Source organism: Olea europaea, unplaced genomic scaffold (genome assembly GCF_002742605.1).
Source record: "Olea europaea var. sylvestris unplaced genomic scaffold, O_europaea_v1 scaffold1928, whole genome shotgun sequence".
Classification (NCBI taxonomy): Eukaryota; Viridiplantae; Streptophyta; class Magnoliopsida; order Lamiales; family Oleaceae; genus Olea; species Olea europaea.
Genome location: NW_019237107.1, coordinates 109502 through 131625, shown reverse-complemented (window position 1 = coordinate 131625; position 22124 = coordinate 109502). Strand labels below are relative to the sequence as shown.

The 22124-nt window shown below is 33.4% G+C and overlaps 2 protein-coding genes across 2 annotated transcripts; one reads left to right on the top strand and one right to left on the bottom strand.

Moving 5' to 3' along the window:
- Positions 1-5558: 5558 nt before the first annotated feature.
- On the top strand, positions 5559-8341 carry LOC111379069 (alpha-1,4-glucan-protein synthase [UDP-forming]). Its single transcript, XM_023002394.1, has 4 exons — positions 5559-5972; positions 6957-7207; positions 7316-7484; positions 7665-8341. Exons 1-4 carry the CDS (start codon positions 5658-5660, stop codon positions 7968-7970), a joined length of 1041 nt encoding a protein of 346 aa, XP_022858162.1. The 5' UTR covers positions 5559-5657; the 3' UTR covers positions 7971-8341.
- Positions 8342-8431: 90 nt separating this feature from the next.
- LOC111379068 (probable tRNA (guanine(26)-N(2))-dimethyltransferase 2) lies at positions 8432-15186 on the bottom strand. Its single transcript, XM_023002393.1, has 12 exons — positions 14896-15186; positions 14158-14451; positions 13949-14036; positions 13361-13482; positions 12897-13036; positions 12707-12779; positions 11826-11914; positions 11576-11681; positions 11001-11213; positions 10324-10518; positions 9796-9873; positions 8432-8921 (listed from the first exon to the last, which is right to left on the bottom strand). Exons 1-12 carry the CDS (start codon positions 15052-15054, stop codon positions 8685-8687), a joined length of 1794 nt encoding a protein of 597 aa, XP_022858161.1. The 5' UTR covers positions 15055-15186; the 3' UTR covers positions 8432-8684.
- Positions 15187-22124: the final 6938 nt, after the last annotated feature.

Here is a 22124-nt window from a genome sequence, read left to right as displayed (position 1 = left end):
GTTTTTTTTTTTTTTTTTTTTTTTTTTAAGAATGGTCACTTTGTAGGAAGTGGGGAAAAATAGTCACATTTTTACAATATTATCAAAGGGTAACAATCTTGTTTGAACCATCACATTGTGAATTGCCATTTCTTACCATGCTTGTCCTTCTAATTAGTGTGCATGTAATTGAATGAGTCAAAAATAGAATTTAAATAAATAAATTTGTCATTCTATTATGTTTTAAATTTTTAGATAAAAATGAAGCTTAAAGGAAATGATAGAAGAGTGCTCAACCTTGATTCAGTTTTATTCTTCTTCATATTATTTATTCGTTTTAGGTTTAAAATTCAAGCCCGAGATCCTTTTCACCAAGGTATTGATACCTTTCAACGAAAAATTCCAATATCTTGCATGTATTAGGGTGTCAATACTTCTTGGCAACTTGCCCAATTCTTCCATTTTTCTTACTTTCATGCCACCTTGAATAATTTTACCATTCTGATGTACTGTTTGGTATTATACATTCCACCTAATCAAATTTGGCTATTAGAGTATGTTTAGTACTCGGAGCAATGTAGAATGGCTCGATGGGATAACTAAATTTGTAGAATGGAAGAAAAATCTTGCATGTTGAAGATATTGTATTTATAAGAAATTATTATTACTAAACCCTTTCTTAATGCAAAGAAAGAAGAACTCTTTCATTATAGCAAAGAAAGAACTTTGAAGAAATCTAGCTACACATGCACCTTTCTAGATTAACACTCAAACCTTGCCTTTTCTTGGTTTTACTTCCAAGTTTCAAAGCCCTCATTTTTTCTAAGAGAGGGAAAAAAAAGATAAAAAAANAGCACATGTTTCGAAAAATATATTATTTTAAACTAGTGTTTATCTCTGAAGGAAAACATGTAACTTATGTCATGACATTGACTACTTGATTAACTATTATATAATATTTAATCATATTTTTTGAAACTGATTGTATTTTTTTATTGTTTAGTTAATCAAATGGTAAATATCACAAAACTTGAGTTTGTTGCACTTTATATATTTGGTAAAAACTTTCTGTCATGGATTATTGAAAACTTCGAAAGAGCTTGTATTATTTTACCAAATAACATAAAATTATATATTGATAATGCACTTTATTCTAGTAAATTCAGAAAAAATTTGCTATAGTTTTAAAGGTATCGTTACAATGGATATTACATTGAGACGATGCAACAAAATAATGTTAAATATCTTTGCATAACTTCATTTATAGATGGCTAGAAGCAGATATAAGAAAAATATCATACACTCTCATCTAGCATATATTATACATTTATAAAATTGTTGAATCAAATATTGTCACGAACCAGAAGTTAGTTGACCCAAAAGTTTTATACTTTAGTATGATCAACTTGGACATCCAGGAGCTATAATAACGGGTTGAATAATAAACAACTCACATCGACATCTTTAAAAAACGAGAAGATTCTTTTATCTAATGATTATTTATGTATAACTTGTTCGCAAGACAAGTTAATCATTAGACATTCGACTACTAAAGTCAATATTGAATCTCTAACTTTCTTGAAAAAAATTCATAAAGATATATGTTAGCCCATACACCCACAATGTGGACTATTTCATTATTTTATGATATTAATTGATTTTTTTACTAAATTGTCACATGTTTGCACTTTTCACTAGAAATATAGCATTTGCTAGACCACTTGCTCATATCATAAAATTACAAGCGCAATTTCCCTCGATTACTCAATTAAGACTATTCGTCTTGACAATGCTAGTGAATTTAGATCATAAGCATTTGATAATTATTGTACGTCAATTGTGATTGTTATTGAACATTCAGTTGCACATGTTTATATACAAAATTGTTTGGCGGAGTCATTTATCAAATGTCTACAATTTATTGCAAGATTATCACTTATGAAAACAAAACTCATAGCTTCTATTTGGGGTCATGTCATATTACATGCTGCATATTGGTCTGTTATTAATATTCACCTTCACAACTTGCATTTGGTCATGAATCTAATATTTCTCACCTACAAGTTTTGGTTGTGCTGTTCAAGTCCTTATTTCACCCCCCCCCCACGATTTACTAAAATGCGTCCCTAATGAAGACCTGAGATTTATATGGGTTTTGATTCACCATTCATTATTAGGTATTTTGAACTTTTAACACGTGATTTATTTATTGTACGTTTTGTAAATTATCATTGTGATCAAATGATTTTTTCCAACTTGGGAGGAGAAAAACTACATCCAGAAAAAGGTAAAATTTATTGGAATGAAACAACTCCATCTCCCTTTGATCCCCCACAACAATCAATCTGAGCAAGAATTTCAAAAAATCATTCATTTGCAAAAAGTTGCAAATATCAATTACGTAATATATTCGTTGATACAAGAAATTTGACAAAGTTATATATTCCAGTAAAAAATATTTCAGCAAAAATTGAATTCCCTGAAAGACAATCTGCTGTAGCAAATGAATTTAAAATATGTCAGAAACATAGTCAACCAGTTGGTTTAAAAGATTTTGTACCTTGAAAAAGAAAAGTACAATAAAAAATCAACCGAAGATTTCGGAAGAAGTAATACTAGAAAAGATTGATCAATCAAAATTGAAAATATGGTTCCTGGAAAACCACAAGTGTCCGAAAATAAGAGATTTCAATAAATTATATATTACCTCATAAATTATGGGAACGAAATAATGTTGTTATAGACAATATTTCGTATTTAACGTGCCTCTTGATATTATGCGAATTGAGGATCCTGAATCATAATCTGTTAAAAAATGTTAAAATAGAAATGATTGGCCAAAATGGAAAGAGATCATATAGGCGGAATTTAATTTCTTAAAGAAACAAAAAGTGTTTAGACCTATAGTTCGAACACCTGAAAATATAATCCTTGTAGGATATAAATGCTTTTTTTGTACGAAAGAGAAATAAAAATAATGAAATTGCAAAATAAAAAGCTTGACTCGTTGCTCAAAGTTTCTCAGAAAGATCTGGAATTGATTATGACGAAACATATTCTCCTGTAATGGATATCATTACTTTTAAATTTTTAATTAGTTAGACTGTGTCACATAAGCTTGATATACACCTTATGAATGTCGTAATTATCTACTTGTATGGTTTACTTGATAGTGACATATATATGAAAGTCGCTAAAGAACTTAAAGTGTCAAGAACAAACAATACATGCCCTAGAACTAGGTTCTCAATTAAATTTCAAAGATCATTATATAACTTGAAACAATTCGGACACATGTTGATAATTGTCTTAACGAATATTTGTTGAAGGAGGACTATAAAGAAAAAGTTCTTGGTCATAAAGTATCATATTTTAGTGTAATTGGAGTATTAACTTATCTTATAAATTGCACTGAACCGGACATAGCTTTTTCTATAAATTCCCTTGTAAAATATAGCTATACAACAACTCAACGATATTGGAATGATATTAAACATATTTTTCGTTACCTAAAAGATACTATTGATTTGTGATTAGTTTATTCTCAAAAGTTGGGATTCGCTTTAGTAAGATATGCAGATGCATGTTATCTCTTTGACTCACACAAAAGCTAGATCAAAAACAGGATATATGTTTAAATGTGGAAGAACAACTATATCATGGAGATCTGTGAAGTAATTCTTGACAGTGACACCCTCAAATCATTTTGAAATTATTGTAATCTATGAAGCAGGTCGAGAATGAGCATGGTTAAGGAACATGACCAATCATATTCAAGCATCATGCAGGTTAATTTCAACAAAAAATAGTCCAACAATTTTGTATAAAGACAATGCAAATTGTATTGCACAATTCAAAGAAGGTTATATCAAAGGTGACATGACAACATATTTCTCCAAAATTCTTTCATCTACATTAGCTTCAGAAGAATGACGACACTAATGTCCAAAAAAATCGCTTAAGTGATAGTGTGACCGATTTATTCACAAAAACACTGTCAGCATTTACATTCAAGAAATTGGTCCATGTAATTGGAATGCACCGATTCAAAGATTTTTAGTCGTCAACATCAGGGAGAGTAACTGTACTCCTTTTCCTTCGCTTAGGTTTTATTCCACCAAATTTTCTAGCAAAGTTTTAATGAAACAACATTTAATTTTAATATTTCAAAAATAATTGTACTCTTTTTCCTTCGCTTAATTTTTTTTGTTCCATTATCTTTTTATCAAATAAGGTTTGAACAAATCAAATATTTTGTAATATGTCATTCAAATGGGGTATTGTTAATAGTAAGTTTATTAACGAATGATAATTGTACCATTACTGCCCTAGAAATTATTACCGTTGTATCTCTTATTTTCCCCAATAAATATAGAGTTTTGATTCTTAATAGGACACACCAGTCTATTGACTTCTCTATATTTTCTTCTCTTTTATCTTTTTTTTAATAATAATTTCTCCTTTTTCAGAGATTTCCTTATAAGTCACTTCGCCTCCATTTGGAAAGAATTTATAAACGACTTAACTTATAAATAGATAAAAAGTTAGTGAATGAGTGAATATTATTTGTAAAATAATTGAAATGTATAATTAAAAATGAAGTTTGACTATTTATGAAATTTACAAAATTTGTCCAATGGAAGCTTAATTTCTTCCATAATCTAGAACGTGCATAATTACTCATGAAGTAATGCTATATATAATCACTCAATATTACAGTTATCCTATATGGCATACATGTAACGGTTAGTGATTTGATACATTAATATGATAATTTTTATTATCTTATACAACAAATCACTAACCGTCACATGTATGTCACGTAGGACAACTGCAATAGTGAATGATTGGAAATAACATATTTCTTACTCATGCATTTAAATTTTTTACCTTTCTTATTAGGAATATCGAAATTCCATCCTAATTCCATGGCAATAGAATGAACGTAACATTTTTATAAATGAAAAAAAAAAAATAGCATTCCACATCTTAGAAGATAATTTGTTTTAAGAATAAATATCTTCACGAAAAAAGTTTAAATAATTGAATTTATCCTCTATATGATAGTTGTATCAAAGGCTTTTGAAATCAAGTCATCTTGTCACCAGTTTGCCAAAATTGTTTGTGTGACTCATTTGATGAAAAAAAATATAATGTTTGGTGAGGATTAAAATCAGATTTTTAGTAAATTTTGATAAAAGTTGATGAAATGTGAGGTTAAAAAGTTGTAAAATCTATGACATATATGGTTAAAATTGATTATCGACTTTGACTTAAATAAAAACTTGAATTTTAATCACTACCAAATATGAGCTAAATAGTTCGGCTATTTATGAAAAAATTATTTTCTCATTAAAAAATTTAATCTGAGACAAGATAGTAACAAATATTACCATGTTAGAGTTCACTGCATATCTCCTATTATTTCTATATCCACATTAATTAATTCCAAACACTCCTTTATTATTTCATAAACTCCTCTCCACCCGATAAAAACAAACAAAAATACGCACAAGGCGTCCCATAAACGCCGGGCCACCACATCATTTGAACGATTCCAAGACACACACGTGCCGATATGACCGCCGCCGCATGAGCTACCACAATACATATATAAACTCACTACACCACCACCTCTTCTTCCTCACTCCTCCCACTCCTAACTCTCTTTCTCTACAATGGCTACTTCTGAAACCCATCTTCTCAAAGATGAGCTCGATATAGTGATACCCACTATTAGGAATCTTGATTTCTTGGAAATGTGGAGGCCATTCTTTGAGCCATATCATTTGATCATAGTGCAAGATGGTGATCCATCGAAGACAATCAAGGTCCCTGATGGCTTTGATTATGAATTGTATAATCGAAATGATATTAATAAGATTCTGGGTCCTAAGGCTTCCTGCATTTCCTTCAAGGATTCTGCTTGCAGATGCTTCGGGTACATGGTCTCCAAGAAGAAGTATATATTCACCATTGATGATGATTGCTTTGTAAGTTTTCAAACTTTTGACTTCTTTTTTCATGTAAATATCAAGTTTCACAAGACTATGGCTCGTTCGAGAACATTCTCAGAATTGATCAGCGCTGGTTTGAACTTTGGACCAAACATTATTTTCATATTTAAGGGCTTTGGAATATTGGATGATCTTGTTCTTAATTATATATACATAAATATATACTTGATCCAAAATGTTTTACTGGATTGCTTACTTAGAGTTCTATGATTCGCTTGTTTTGTTGGCTAACTGAGACTAATATTTTGCTAAGAAAAGATGGAAAATTGTATCAATATGATGTTCCGCATCATGTATTTTCTGTTCTTTAGTTCAGTTTACACGAATTTATTAATATTGTGGTTAATAATTAAAGGTTTGTGACCAATAGTAACTCTATGTTTGTATGTTACATATCTTGTAATGTTAACTTGCATCACTTGTGAAAGGGCTGGACCTTTCCATTAAACGCCGATGTTAAGGGTAATTCACGCCTCCTTGTGGGAATCCTCATTTGAAACATGTGACCTCAAAATGGCTACTTACAGTAATAGACTGGTTTCATGAGTGTTGAGTCACTGAACTGAAAAAGGTTTTAATTGGTATATTATAACGCCCCACTCTTAAATTTCAAGTAATTCGTGTGTTTGTAACATTTTTTAAATTGTTAAATAATCTCGCCTTGTTCATTAGGCAAAATATATAATATAGTAGCTAAGTGAATACTTTCCTACCGTAGGCCTTGCTTATATGGAAAAGTAGGAACAAAGAATTGGCAAATGAGAGAAACTTTTGCATATATAAAGGAGTAATTTCACAGTTCTTTTCTTGCTTGGGAAAGATAAGAAATTCAGGATTCTTATAGCATATCCTCTTTCCATCTTTATGAATTTTATGGTCAGATCTTATTTGTTTTCGTGCTCTATCAGATCTTTGAGGCCTTAATGGACTTGGTCTTATGAAAATTTTATGAACACTTAGGTTGCCAAAGACCCTTCTGGGAAAGAAATCAATGCCCTTGCACAGCATATCAAGAATCTACTTTGCCCTTCAACACCAAATTTCTTTAATACCTTGTATGATCCTTTCCGTGAGGGCGCAGATTTTGTTCGGGGATACCCTTTCAGCCTTCGTGAGGGCGTGCCAACAGCTGTTTCTCATGGCCTCTGGATGAACATTCCTGATTATGATGCACCTACACAACTTGTGAAGCCTTGTGAGAGAAATACAAGGTAGATCATACTTTTAACCCAAAACTACATACGGTTTTTGAAGTTGACATTCTTCTTTTACATATTCATTTGAAGCAAGATTCTTGAGCTAGTTTCTTGTTTTTTTAGGTATGTTGATGCAGTCTTGACAATTCCAAAGGGCACCCTCTTTCCCATGTGTGGAATGAACTTGGCATTCGACCGTGATCTTATCGGTGCCGCAATGTACTTTGGGCTAATGGGAGATGGCCAACCGATTGGACGATACGACGATATGTGGGCTGGCTGGTGCATCAAGGTTAAATCTCTGCACATTTTTCTATTGTTCCCAATAAATTTGGGGTAGGCTACACGAATTTTTTTAGCACTACGTTCGACTCATTGTAGGATTTACAAAATTTATAGACTTTTTTCCACAATGTCTGCTAAAAAATTACATAGTAGTAGTCATTTCTTACCATTTTTCTGGATTGTGAAGGTAATTTGTGATCATCTTGGATTGGGAGTCAAAACCGGGTTGCCATACATATGGCATAGCAAAGCCAGCAACCCATTTGTGAACCTGAAAAAAGAATATCAAGGCATCTTCTGGCAAGAAGAAATCATTCCATTCTTCCAAGCAGCAACACTTTCAAAGGACTGCACAACTGTTCAGAAATGCTATGTTGAACTGTCTAAACAGGTTAGAGAAAAGCTTGGCAAAATAGACCCCTATTTTGTGAAGCTTGCAGATGCAATGGTCACATGGATTGAAGCTTGGGACGAACTCAACCCCAAAAAATAAATCATATTTGGCTTCGAGATTTTAATTATAGTTCTTAGTCATAACAAGTAAATTTTTTAATATTTTTTGTTTTGGGTTTGTATTTAAATTGTCAGTAGATTTTCTGTCGGATTTACACGTTGTTGGGTGTATTTTTCTATAATGTTAGCAGTAAAACTGGAAACAATGAGCAAATGTTAGGTCTTTTCTTGTAGCAACTGCGGCAGCCTAAAATGCTGATATTCGGAAGCAAATGAAAAATCTCCTGTAACATGAGATATAACTCAAGTTTTCTTTCTTTATTTTTTTCTTTTTCTTTATTTTTATTTCTTCTCTTTCTTTTTGTGTGTGTGTGTGTGTGTTTGGTTAAGCTTAAAAGCTTCTTAAAAACGTCATGTCTGTAGGATGCCATTTTTATTTACTTATACAGCTCATGAATCGGATGTTAGCATGTGCTTTTGGTTGAACTAATGATTACTCTCTAATAAATTAAACGTTCAATTAAACACAAGAATGATACAAAACTGATATTGTTCCTTCAAGACTCTCAGTATTGGCACACAAGAGACTAACCCTTTCGCGTTTGGTATCTCTTAAGATTAAATAGAACATGAACCATTGCTCAGCGAGAGATGGTGGTCTCTGCAAAGCATATGCAGCAAGAGGAACATTGGTAACAGACTTAGCAAGTTTGGCAAAGACCTCAGCAATTGTGTATGACAGTAAGCTTTATTATCATGAATTAGAAGTAGGGTCTTCTGTCTTCTTACGCTTGGTTGGGGGTTCTTCGCCTTCTTCATGGTTGATTATTCCATTCACTGCCTCGGGACCCAACAGAGACACGTGTTTGCTGGTTATCTGACGACCGGCCCTGAGCTTTGGTCCCCAATGTCTTTCAGGATTCGGAAGGAAGCGTGCAACCTTTTTGGCTTGTGCCTTGCTAAGAGAGGCAACAGCTCTTGCAAAATTAGCCTGCAAGGATATAAAAAAACAATTTTATAGGATGTTTACGTGGTAGGTAGTATTGGTCAAGATTTAGCCCCTTTTTGGTACAAATTAAAATTTAGATTTTAATCTAAGTCAAAGTCAACAACTAATTTTAACCACATTTTATGGGACCCACAACTTTTCAACCACATATTTTAATAACTTTTATCAAAATCTACTAAAAATCTGATTTTAATCCCCACAAAACAGGGGCTTAGTATGATTAAAAGAAAACAGCCAAAATCTTTTCTTTTTTATACTCTCCAATCCTATATACCAAACATGGACTAATGACATGTTTAGTAGAGAGGATTAAATTGGACTGCAAAGTATTAACTTTTAAGGAACAAAAAGAATCTAAAATTTTGTTGATTATAACGCCTTGGGTACCAGACATGCACTTGGTTTCTTGAGGAAGCAAAAACAGAAGGAGAATAGACTATTATTAGCTGGCAGAAATTTTTTGTTTTAAAACTCAAGTTCAAGTCAACAAAAGAAAAATGAAGAGTGCCCAGTCAAAAAGTATCGAATTCAAAATGAATGTCCAATAGCATTCAGTTAGGAAAATACTTTATCAAACAAAAATACGCGCTTGTGTTTGTAGGGGTTCTCTACATGAATTTGACTATTAGCTAGCAGAAATTTTTGCTGTAATACTTAAATTCAATTCAAGAAGGAAAATGAATACACGAGGAACTAAAATTGCAGTGTTAGCACAATGTCCTGCAAACAATAACCGAATTCAATAATTGCCTTCAACAACAAATGGGAGGCAGCACTCAGTAAGGACACAACTAATCAACCAACAGATGACAAAAATAAGAAAGAGTGCAATTGAAGAGTAAAGGGAGTCGTTTACCTGCAGAACCGGTTCCTTTGCAAGTATAACACTTCCAGCCTGATCAGGTGGCTGAGCTTTCACAGGATGATTTTTGACCTACAAAGTGAATGTTACCAACTACATGAAGACAAACTTAAAAATTCTGTACAATGAGGAAAATAACTGAAAGGAAAACATATTTGGTGACAAGATCTTATCACACCACGCAAAATGTGGCAACCACACCCCAAGTGGCCATTAATGTGTGCTGCTCAGTAACCAGACAGTAAAGACTGGTTTGGTACGGTGGACAGTATTAAAGAAGAAAAATGAACTAATATCTTGTCATTATTTAGTCCTGTCCAGTACAGTGCACCAACATGCACTAAATATATACACCTAAGTTCATTCCATCAGAAGAAGCATGCTCGGAATTAAATATCACAAAGTTCAAGGAGCTCTGTAGTTTAACTAATGTGAACATTGTTTGGCTGGCGTGAACAAATTGGCGGCATATGAAACGATAAAACAAGCATGAATTCACACAAGGCAAACATGGAAGCTCACCCAGCAGCGCATGATATCCCAAATCACATCCATAAGAGCGTCTGTTTTCAATCCCAATGGGTTCACATGAGTTCCGGATATACGGTATCCTGCATTGATAACTGCAGAGCGAAATATAACTGCTGACGGAGATGTGCATTTCAATGTAGCACAGAGATTGTGCAAACTCAGAAATAGAGGAACATCAGGCAGTTCCTGCAACATGTACCAAATTAATTTATTAAACCAAAAGCCAATCTTAAGAATAAACAATCAAGATGCAGAAATCATAACCTATTTCTTCATTCCTTATTTTTCTTTAGGCTTAAACAAATAAGAGTAACCCAGAAAGTGTGAAAGGACCTATAGTTTAGGCAGTTGTGAAGCCTAGTCCTAACTTTATATAACATCTAGGTCCTTTCGCACTGTACAAGAAATTGTGTTGGGGAGTATAGAGAGATAAATCTCTAGGTGAGCATCTCTCTGCTAGAAAAACAAGCCTCAATTTCACATTTTCTAAATAATAGTCTAAATAATACAAAAATACTTAAATAGAAGCTAAGATCTGTGATCCTCTAACTGATATTAAGAAAATTTCCATATGTATTCTTTGCAAGTAGTTGGACGACACAACATAGCAGTGACAAAACATTTTCAAAAGAGCCAAATGAAATGTTTGCTAAAACAAACAAGTATACCTCTGATATCATCGTCAATACAGCTGATATTCGATCATAAGCAGGATAACGATCTTTCATAGATTTAACATCTGCTAGAATGGAAGTCACCCATTCTTGGTCATGGATGGGAGCAGACCATATGGGCCCCCCCATGTTATATTTCTTTCCACAATCACTGCACTCTTGGGGGACAACAGGGCCAAATCCAGGGAGATATCTGATGCTGGTATTCTACAGAAGAAAAAGGGAAAGACAATAAAATCAAAAGGTATACTAGCTGTAGAAAAAATAAATTTCATATGACATTGTATTTTACCAAAAAGAGAATATTACTTATGAAGTGCTCAAAATGAAATACTCAAATCAATCAGCCTTTAGGTTCCTGATGCATGCAGGCAAATAGCAAAAACTATGTACAGTCACACATGTTCACTGAAGACAATTTTGCAGGTACTTGAAATTTGTAAACCATGCAATACTATACCATAAATCTTTTTCACACACAAAAACTTTAAAATTTCATTTACATTCACGCCAGCTAAAATTTATGCAGCATCAAAATCTACCGAAGCCTTGTGTAAAAACATGCATACCTTGGATACAGTCCTTCCAATTGGCTGGAGATGAAAGGAATCACAACCAATGCACTGATAAACATATGAAAGCTTTAAAGGAGTGTTCTTCATTGCACTTGCTGATCTGCAAACAATCACTTCAAAAATCAGACATGCAAATCTAGAGTGGTGGAATTAAGAAGAAATAATGTACAGTCTAATCTGGCAAGTCATGCAACTCGCTCTTCTTGTTAATACGAAAAGCAATCTTTAAGCAGTAAACACTTACGAATGCACACGAACAAATACGCGCACATAGAAATCCATCTGAACAGATAACACTGGAACAATGTACCGTTTGTACCGGTTAGCATGACTCTGAGTTAGAAGACAAGATCATTTCAATATGATAAATGATATATAATCTTTCAAAAAAAATTCAAGAGGGATAGGATCGAGAGTCATCAACTATTTCAACCGACTTGTTAAAGAAGACTCCCATTTTAGGACATCCAATAATCCAAGAAGTAATCCTTTTTGGATGGAGGACATATAAGAGAACTCAATAATGATTCTTGAGTCAACATCACAAAACTGATTATCATAATGTCATAATGAGTATAAAAAAAAGCACCCTGTAAACCATTCATAAATAATGGCTCTGGTGATAATTAATTGAAGATTGTTGAAGGATTGTACGCAGGAAATATAGCCTTCCAATAAGTGCAAAAAATATCAATAGCGTAACAACTAAGACCAAGATCAAACAGAGTTACCACCTAGGTTATGTAGTTATAGATACCCAAAATGGGACCCAGTCCAATTCTAGAGAAGCTATCACCATTCCTAATCCAATGTCAAATGGCAGGTGCAAAAAAATGAAATACAAGATAGCAATTTGTTAACCTCGGAAATTACCTTGAGATAAGTTAATATAAATTGGAAGCTTTGTTTCCCTTTCCATGTTTACACAATATCACCCCACAAGGCCAACATAATGATCAACGAAGTAGACAATAACAAAGGGAAATTTAGAAAGCTTAAAGTGGCACAAATAAAGTAGGATAGACAATCTAGGATTAATTATCTAGACCTGTTTTGAACACATAAATAGCTTATGGTACAAAATGGTTGAACAATTTACACTGAGAACTTCATAAGATAAAATACCTCAATGCAGGCAAGAAGGATCCTCAAAGCCATCTCATGGCAATATTTCCCTCTCAATGGATAAGAGCCGTACCTAAGCTCACAAGTAGCATCAGCTCAGACCACCTTACATTTTACAAGCAATAGATAAATTGACTAAGAAAATGATGCTGTTTTATCAGAAGTTCACAAAATAAATAAATAAACGTACTTGGAATAGCAGACCTCCCCATTACCCCCACAAAGGACTGCCATATCAGTTGCGGTGCACATCAACATGCCCCCGTCAACAACTGATTGAACAGCAGAGTCCAGAAAAACAGATGGAGAACCATAAGGGTCAAGGTCAACCTGAAACACAAACACCAGTATAAGATTAATCACAGACAATCTGTCTTTAGAGGGTAAGAGCAAAATATGCTTCATAAAAGCACAAAATAAAGGACATATCTATGACAAGCATCATGGGATGGGATCACTGCTACAAAGTATAATGCTTTCACTCAATTTCTCTTCTACATAAATAAAATGTTATCCAGGTACTGTCAACTAAAGCACTAAATACAGAGAGTATTGGTTGCTGAAGGAAAAATTAGTTTGAGGACAAAAGACGGGGGAAATTAGAAAGCAATATGTCCAAATGGTGAACTTCATATGAAGCTACTGAAAGCGTACCACTTCAAATTCTTTTGGGTGGGTGAGCATGTAAACTCGAGCATCAGTAAGGTGTGACTCCACTTTTGAGCATGCCACTGAACCATTAAATTTTATGTTTCTCCTGCAAGCTTCAACAGAAGCTGCACAAGGGGACAACATTAGCACTTCTGATTTACAAACCAAGTCAGGTTGCAGACAATATGCAAATCCAGAAGTAATGAAAGAAAATTTTGGACAATGCCTATGTTTGGTTTACGTTTATAAACTGTTTATAGACACTCAAAGCCAGCACATGTCAAGACTCAGAAGTAGTATCTACTTATCCACCACCCATTTCTATCTATTTATAATTTTAACCGTTTATAAACACTTTCTAAACATGCTTTATGATGCAAATTCTGAAGAAATGAAAGAATTTTGAACCCCTCAGTCCCAGTTTATGCAAATGGGAAACACATGTGGCAATATTGGGCAAGCCAAGTTCTCAATTCGAAATAAGATCCTCATCTAGAAGAAGACATTTTAAAAATATTTTGCTTGGCAATAAACAATGAATGACTTTTTATTAAAATGAAATTTCTAGCTATAAGTGAAAACATGAATCACCTTTATCATTGTCCAGGGCCACAACTTTACCAATCCCATCAACTTCACGTGCATATCTTAAGGCTCTGAGCCCCGAAGCCGACAAAGCCTATTAATTCTCAAGAGATGCATTAGCATTAACAACTTGAAGAAAGAAAATATGACAAGCCTATAGCAGAGCACATACTTCAGAAGAGAAGCAACAACAATAATACAAAATCAATAAGTACCTCCAGAACTCGTGGTGGCTTCAGTTCTCCATGGCCCTTTCCCCCTTGGTTTGAGGCTTGTTCTTCTGAGATGCTGCTGGCTTCATCTTGGGATATCTCTTTTGAGACATCACAATCACCATTAGAATTCTTGTTATCAGTTACGAAATCCATGGTAGCTTCTGCATTAATGGCAGACACTTCTGAAGCTTTTGGTCCTGTTTTCAGTCTTTTGGAGGACAGTGCTTCATGCTCTTGTTTGTATTTCGCTACAAATGTCCTCAGAACAGCAATAGACATATCGCGGTTATTAACCTGGATAAAGAATTTTGAAATTTTCAGAAGTTGTAAATCACAAAGCTAAAATGAAGAGTAAGGTGAAAATTAGCTCTAGAACTGTTTAAACATAAAATTGTAGGCCGGGTTATATCAGAGTTGAAAGCATCGGATTCCTAAACCGTTAGTAGCATTCAAAAAGCAAGAAGCCAAAAACTTGAATTGTAGAACAAAAAATACGTCACAGATATCACATTCTACAAGTACCCAATTATGAAAAGGAGAACATAAAACCCAACAAAAATATAAACCGGGTCGCTTTAATAATCAAATTCATTGAAGCACACAATTTAACAGCAATAAACCGTTATTTCAATAAAGATATTAATTTGCTACAAACACAATCCATAAGAAATACAATCTGTAGGTGACAAAATAATTAACTTTTAACAAATTTAAAAAAATAATAATAATAAAGAGGACCTGGGTTTTATTGAAAAAGACTTCATTTTTGGCATGCATTAATATCTCGGCCTCCCCTTCTTTCATTATTGTAAAATCATTGAGATCAAAAGGCGCCATTTTGGGAGCTTCCATCTGCTTATTCTCTTCTTCTCTAATTTTCTCGTCGGTGCTGCCCATGTCAAATGGTTTGTCTAATTCTTTCTTGTTTTGACTCTCAGCTTTGGAGCGGCGATGGCGGCTGAGGGAAGAGGAGGTAAAAGAGAATTTCTGCTTGACAGTTTGGAAAAGAGAATTAATTGTTTCAATGGTCACGAATTATTGAAGTTTAAAATGTCTAAATTTTGATCATTGAATTTGAAGTTTAAAATATCGAATTTTAGTTATTGAACTTTGAAAAATATTGTACATTACTCACTAGCATAAATATTGAACTTTGGAAAATGTTTAGTTTTCAATGACTAATGTACAGTATCTTTCAAAGTTCAATAACAAAAAACTCGACATTTTAAAGTTCAGTGGACAATTGAAGATATGAACTTAAGTTCAATGATCACTTAAAGAGATGGACATAAGTTCAATGACTATTGAAAAAATTAACTCAGAGAATGATAGGGGGAAGTAGTGGAGCAACTTACTCGAGTTAAATGTTTCTTTAGCCATCAAACTTTGCACCATGTCATGGCTTGCTCATCGAACTTTCAAAATTATCCCATTGGCCGCTGAACTTCACTTTGTCCAACTCCATCACTTAACCATTTAAAACCGTTAATAGACACGTTTACGTGGATGACGGAAAGTTGAGTTGGCCAGTTAAATACTTCCAAATATGAACTTATTTGCCAAGTCAACTCCAATTCGGCACGCCAAATACGCCTTTCAAAATATAATTTGAATCAAACTTTGATTTAAGAAACAAAATGCATCTCTTTAGTATGCATTGACAACTGCTATTGCATTTTCAGCAACATAAATAATCATCCATGACCGTTTCCTAAAATTTAATCTCTGCAACTTTAGTTTATTGTCATTTGTTTCGCATTTTCACTTTTCTTACAAATCATATGCATCTACAGCAACTAAGCCAACTAGTGACAAAACAATCGCATGCATCTTCTCCTCTAACTAAATATTCCATTTATTTACTTCTTAAATTTTCAAAACACAACCCTCTCGCATAGATATTATCATATGTTATGTTTATTATTTCAATTCAGTGGACGAACATTTACCTTTACGTTTCTTTAGATCAAGGTCGCGTAGTAACAACTCTCGATTATTGTTTGCTATCGATCGGATTTTCAAATCCTTACAGTCTTCTAGCCAATTGTATTGCTTTTGGGGTGTAGGGTTCATGAGGTGGATTTGGGGAAAATGGATTCACGTCTTACGAATTTGATTTGGGGAAATCTCATTTTTGCCATGATAAGGGTTTGGCTCTTACGCCTTCAAAGTCATGTTTTCGTTAATTATTTGTGGCTTGTTTGGATGCACCATTGCTATTAGGCGATGAGTTGGCGAGAGAGATATTGTTTAGGAGTATTTAACTGACCAACTCAACTTTTTGTCATCCACATAGGCGCATCTATTAACGGTTTTAAATGACTGAGTGATGGAGTTGGATAGAGTGAAGTTCAATGACCAACGAGACAATTTTGAAAGTTTGGTGAGTAGTCGGTGACATGGTGCAAAGTTTGATGGCTAATGAAGCATTTAACTCAAGTTACCAAGATGGTGTATATTTGGAAACTGCAAAATACCCTACCTGGATTTCACTTTTGAGATTCTCGCTTAATGTATGTGTATATTAAAAACAATAAGAATTTAGAGAATTACTTATGTTGGCCAAACTTTTTACTGTTGTTGGCATATGATCCTTACGTTTTGCTAAGCTTTAAAAGGTTGGATGATCTCATAAGAATCCATAACATTTGATAGGAGGTCAAGTATAGCTCCAACTTACTGAAAAACAGAATAAAATATAATAGTCTTTTTAATATAAGATTTCACCTTCTAATGGCTAAACGGACTTTTTTTGTCGTTAAGGACGTCCCTGCCATATTTATGGAAAGGGGGGAATGCAGAAACTCCATTAGAAACTTGGGGACTTACTTGCACCACTTATTAAAGATTGGGAATCTCTAGTGAAATTTTCCCTAAAATGTTTACTCACTGCTTTTTAACAAATAAATTAAAATAAATAATTTAGTTTATAAATTAAAGTTTGTAATAAATAAAGTTATTTAGTGCCTGTTTGACACTTTAATTTATTTTATAGTTTACTACAGGACCATTTTCAATCATGCATTCACACAATAAAATATTCTACACGTATACTAAAAATTTTTCTCTACATTTTAACTACACATTCTCCTAAAAATGACTATTTAAAACTCTTTTTTTCCCCTACAGGCTCTTATTCTAACAGCGATGAAAGAGTTACTTTCAAATTCAATTACGATTCATAGTAAAAATATGGGGTTTGCAATAATTGATTTTTCAATATTCTATATTTTTCATTTACTATAGAAATTCCTTGTTCATTGGCACTAATCTAGCTCCTCAAATGTGCGACATTCTTGATTCTTCCTTTTATTGGTCTTCTAGGCTCGAATCATAAATGGGAAATTTCCAATATATATGTATTAAAACTTATTTATCTCATCATGTCAAGAAATAAATATTTGCCTAAAATAAGTTTTAACCAAAGATTATTATATTTTATAATTTTCTCTTCTGTGCACTAAGCTTGATAAAGAGATTGTTATGAGATTTGGTTGGAAAATGACTCATCTTATGTGGTGCATCTGTTAAACTTGTTGTAATAATGTTGTCTATGAGTCATTTTTTGGAGTATCAAAATTTTCACTCCTAACAAACCTGAAGATATATACTTTTCTTTGAAATAGGTACAATATGATCAACGAAATCGAACACAGTATTGAATTATGAACAAAATTTATACAGAATAACAATCTGATCCTACCAAAATTACGATGTGTCCTTAAGACTAATTTGCTTCCTTTTACTGTGCTTAAAGACAAACAGCAATCATTTTCTAGGATAGAATGAATTTTGTCTCTTATAGTAGTACATCAGTCCGTAAGAGTCCCTACGAACACAAATTTATATTTTGTACTCGAAAATTTGGAACAACATTCATTGAAGTATTGCATTTGTATATTGTGGTGTGTATCGTGATAATTTAAATGCATATTGGTGCATATACAATATCTCTACGATGTGTAAATATTCTAGCATAGAAATAGACAACTTATAGATTATTTGTGGCCATTAATTAGCCTAAATAGCCTCTTCATGAATAGTAGTTATTGTTCAGACACCCTTCCAAACGAACAGAGGTATTTGTACAGTTAGTCATGGTCGAACACAGATGTAGATTACAGGTCATAGATTATGACAAGTCACAGATGCCGATCATGGGTCACAAATAGATGTCGATCACAATTCACAGACGTGGTCACAGTCAAAAAAACTCGTGGAAATAAATGCCAATGATGAAATAATGCACTTCGATAGAACTATTGCTAGAGCCAACATCATATAACCCTATTGAAACATGGCGGAATAGGTTAAACCTCTCTTAAAGTCTTTTTGAGCAATGTTCAAAAACTTTAGACCATTAAAACTAATTTCATTCAAAGCTCAAAGAATTTGATTAATAATAATTTGACCCAAAAAATTTAAATAAAATTTCCAAAAAGATATATATAAGACAAGAACCTATACTCGCACCACTAAATCAAATCAGACTCAGACCAATGTACTTGCTTTGCTAAGTTGGTCGGATGAACGACAGCAGCAACGCCTACGCTATGTGGCCTTTGAACCGAACTCAATAAAATATATGTTTCCGATTTTTATAAATTAGTGATACTCATTGGGGCCCAAATCCAAGTGCCAAAATATAAACCAAACAATATTTCTCAAGGTTTCCTACATGGGACAAGATATAGCAATTCAATCGAACTCTCACTTATTTAAAATTCGAAGTGGGTTATTTTGTATCTAAATATATCGCTTAAAATTTTAATAATTTTCGATAAACAATTATATCATGTTAATCGTCCATAAAGTAGAACATTAATATTCTTAGTTTTGGTTCAACTAAAAAATGAGCTCAAAGTTGTTCACTTGAAATCATTTTTCCAATAATTCCCACATGAATAAAATATATCAACTTTTCGAAAATAATACAACAATAATACAAAAATCAAGTACTAGTAAAGAGAGATTGCATCTAGATAATTAGCCAGAAATTTTGAACTTTTCCCAATAAAATCTATCGAATTTACTTAACCAACCATTAGTAAGATGCTTCGAACGGTTAATCGTTATTATAAACCTATAGTTGGTTTTCATGTTTTGTGTCCATATTGGCCGTGGACGCCACCTAGTTAATGAGTGTTATTAGAGAATTTTCATCATTATTACTTCTAGAAGTGCGCAATTTATAGTGTTTATGGAAATTCAAACAACTTAAAGAGTCTCTTCACAAGCAGTGGTGATTGTTCAAACACCCTCCAAATGAGTAGAAGTGTCTCTTACAGTCGATCATGATCATCGATTACAAATCACAAACGTTGGTCACGTCATAAAAAAAAAATGTTGGTCTCAACTAGAAAAATTCAAGGCTTCAAAAACTTTAAACTGTTAAAAATAATTTCATTTAAGTACCTAAAAATTTGATTAATAACAACAAGACAAGGACCCACGTGTCATGTCGAGCTGTTCAAGCGATTTGCATGTGGGCTTTAGATTAAACCCTATAGGCTCTAGGTCTCCTCATTCTAAAGGTTAATAGTGCCATTGGGGGCCCAAACCTAAATATCCAGGGCCAATGTGGCCGAGGGCAGGCTTAGGCTATAGCCTAGCCCATTCCCAGCCCAAATGAAAGCATAATGTAAAGAAATAAATAAGGGAAAAAAAATCACATTTCAGGTGCTATATTTACCCCAATTTAAAAACCAAGTAAATAGTTTGAAAATTCAAAAATCAAGTATGCATTTAATTGATTAAAAATATTTATTAAATAAAGATAATAAAGTCACAGTTACATGATTAATAGTCACATATTCATAATTATATGTCACATGTTTATTTACTGATCACATATCGTCAAATTAATAGGTCCAGATTGTTTCGTAGTCACAAATTAAAAATTTTGTAGGTCACATATTATTTCGAGGTCACGGATCATTAAAATTACAGGTCACATTTTATCTATGGGTCACATAAGTCATAGTTTATCAGTCACAAATTATATTTTAGTCACAAACACCTAATATTTAGTCACAAATCAGCTAAATAGTTGGTCACAGACACCCCACCCATCATCGTCATCGCCATTGCAACAACCACCACCATCATCATCAATAACATAACAATAGTTGGGCACCATCGCCTTAAGAGCCACTATCACCTCACCAACATGAGCATCACTGCCTCCTGCAACCACCATCATGAGTACCACGGTGCCATAACACCCACCACACCACCACCATTTCCTTTTTCTCCATTTACACTGCACCTAACCACCACTCCCACCAAAGAATCCACAAACCCGCCACCACTACCTCAATAACTCAACAAAACATGCCGAAAAATTAGACCACCACCACCAAATTCAACAACCACCATAGCCGCCACATTTTATATCTTTACGTTGATGACATATTTATTGTTGGTAGTAACAATAAGATGATTAAATCCACCAAATATATGTTAAATTTCAGATTTGACATGAAATATATGAGTTTAGTTGATTTTATACTTGGAATCAAAATTTCAAGAACATCAGATGGGTTTGTTCTAAGTCAGTCACTTATGTTGATGAAATCTTATAAAAGTTCAATAAGGATGTAATGGCTTAGCTAGAACACCAATAGATACAAATCAACATCTATCTAAAAATAAAGTTGAAAGTGTTTCTCAATTAGAATACTCGAGAATTATTGGAAGTCTAATGTACTTGATGAGTTGTACAAGATTAGACATAGTCTACACAGTCAGTAAACTGAGATAGATATACCAGTAATCTAGGAGCTGGCCACTAGAAAGGAATAGTAAGAGTACTAAGATACTTAAGATATACTTGTAATTTTGGACTACACTATACTAGATATCCAGCAGTCATTGAAGGATATAGTGATGCTAATTGGATATCTGCTATAAAAGACTCAAAGTCCACCAGTTGATTTGTGTTCACATTGAGAGGTGCTGCCAGATCTTAGAAATCTTCTAAGCAAACAGTTATAACCAGATCTATTATGAAATTTGAGTTTATAGCTTTAAATAAATGTGGTGAATAGGCTGAATGGTTACGTAATTTCTTAAAAGATATTCCATGATGGTCAAAATTTGTGCCAGCAATTTGCATATATTGTGACAGTCAATCAGCAATTGGAAGGACACAGAGTAACATGTATAATGGTAAGTCTAGACATATACGCCGTAGACACAATACTATAAGATAACTACTCTCAACTGGAGTTACCACTATTGACTATGTGAGGTTAAAAGATAACATTGCGAATCCGCTAACCAAAAGGTTAAATAGAGAGTTGGTTGAGAAATCATCGAAAGCAATTGGACTTAAGCCCTTGAACGGATAAGTTATTACAAAAAAAAAAAAAAAAAATCAATCAGCAATTGGAAGGACACAGAGTAACATGTATAATGGTAAGTCTAGACATATACGCCGTAGACACAATACTATAAGATAACTACTCTCAACTGGAGTTACCACTATTGACTATGTGAGGTTAAAAGATAACATTGCGAATCCGCTAACCAAAAGGTTAAATAGAGAGTTGGTTGAGAAATCATCGAAAGCAATTGGACTTAAGCCCTTGAACGGATAAGTTATTAAAAAAAAAAAAAAAAAATCAACCTAGCTAACTGGAGATTCTAAGATCTAGGTTCAAAGGGACAATCTAATTGTAAAGACTTAATTAAATCACTGTGGGGATGTTACCTCCTATCTATTCTTATGACGTAACAATGATGCCCGTAAGGATGAAGGATAAGCAATAAGCTTTTAACGATTCTTATGTGTCGAAATTCGAGCCAAGTATTGCGGGTTACTTGTAATAAGAAATCACCTATGTGAGAGAGAAGTGGGGCCGCTTCAAAGAAAATTGTGTGGGACACAATTTTTAGAAACTCTTACAGAACCAGATGTATATTAATGGCTAAAACAAACATAATAATGAGAACAAAATTGTGTT

What these genes read in the sequence shown, in the direction of transcription:
- LOC111379069 (XM_023002394.1), top strand. Translation starts at nt 5,658, where the DNA reads ATGGCTACTTCTGAAACCCATCTTCTCAAAGATGAGCTCGATATAGTG. An exon ending in CCATTGATGATGATTGCTTT is followed by an intron (nt 5,973 to 6,956) that starts GTAAGTTTTCAA and finishes ATGAACACTTAG; the next exon opens with GTTGCCAAAGACCCTTCTGG. An exon ending in GGGCTGGCTGGTGCATCAAG is followed by an intron (nt 7,485 to 7,664) that starts GTTAAATCTCTG and finishes TGGATTGTGAAG; the next exon opens with GTAATTTGTGATCATCTTGG.
- LOC111379068 (XM_023002393.1), bottom strand. Translation starts at nt 15,054, where the DNA reads ATGGGCAGCACCGACGAGAAAATTAGAGAAGAAGAGAATAAGCAGATG. An exon ending in GGCCCTGGACAATGATAAAG is followed by an intron (nt 13,483 to 13,948) that starts GTGATTCATGTT and finishes CCCCTTGTGCAG; the next exon opens with CTTCTGTTGAAGCTTGCAGG. An exon ending in GGGGAGGTCTGCTATTCCAA is followed by an intron (nt 12,780 to 12,896) that starts GTACGTTTATTT and finishes TTGTGAGCTTAG; the next exon opens with GTACGGCTCTTATCCATTGA.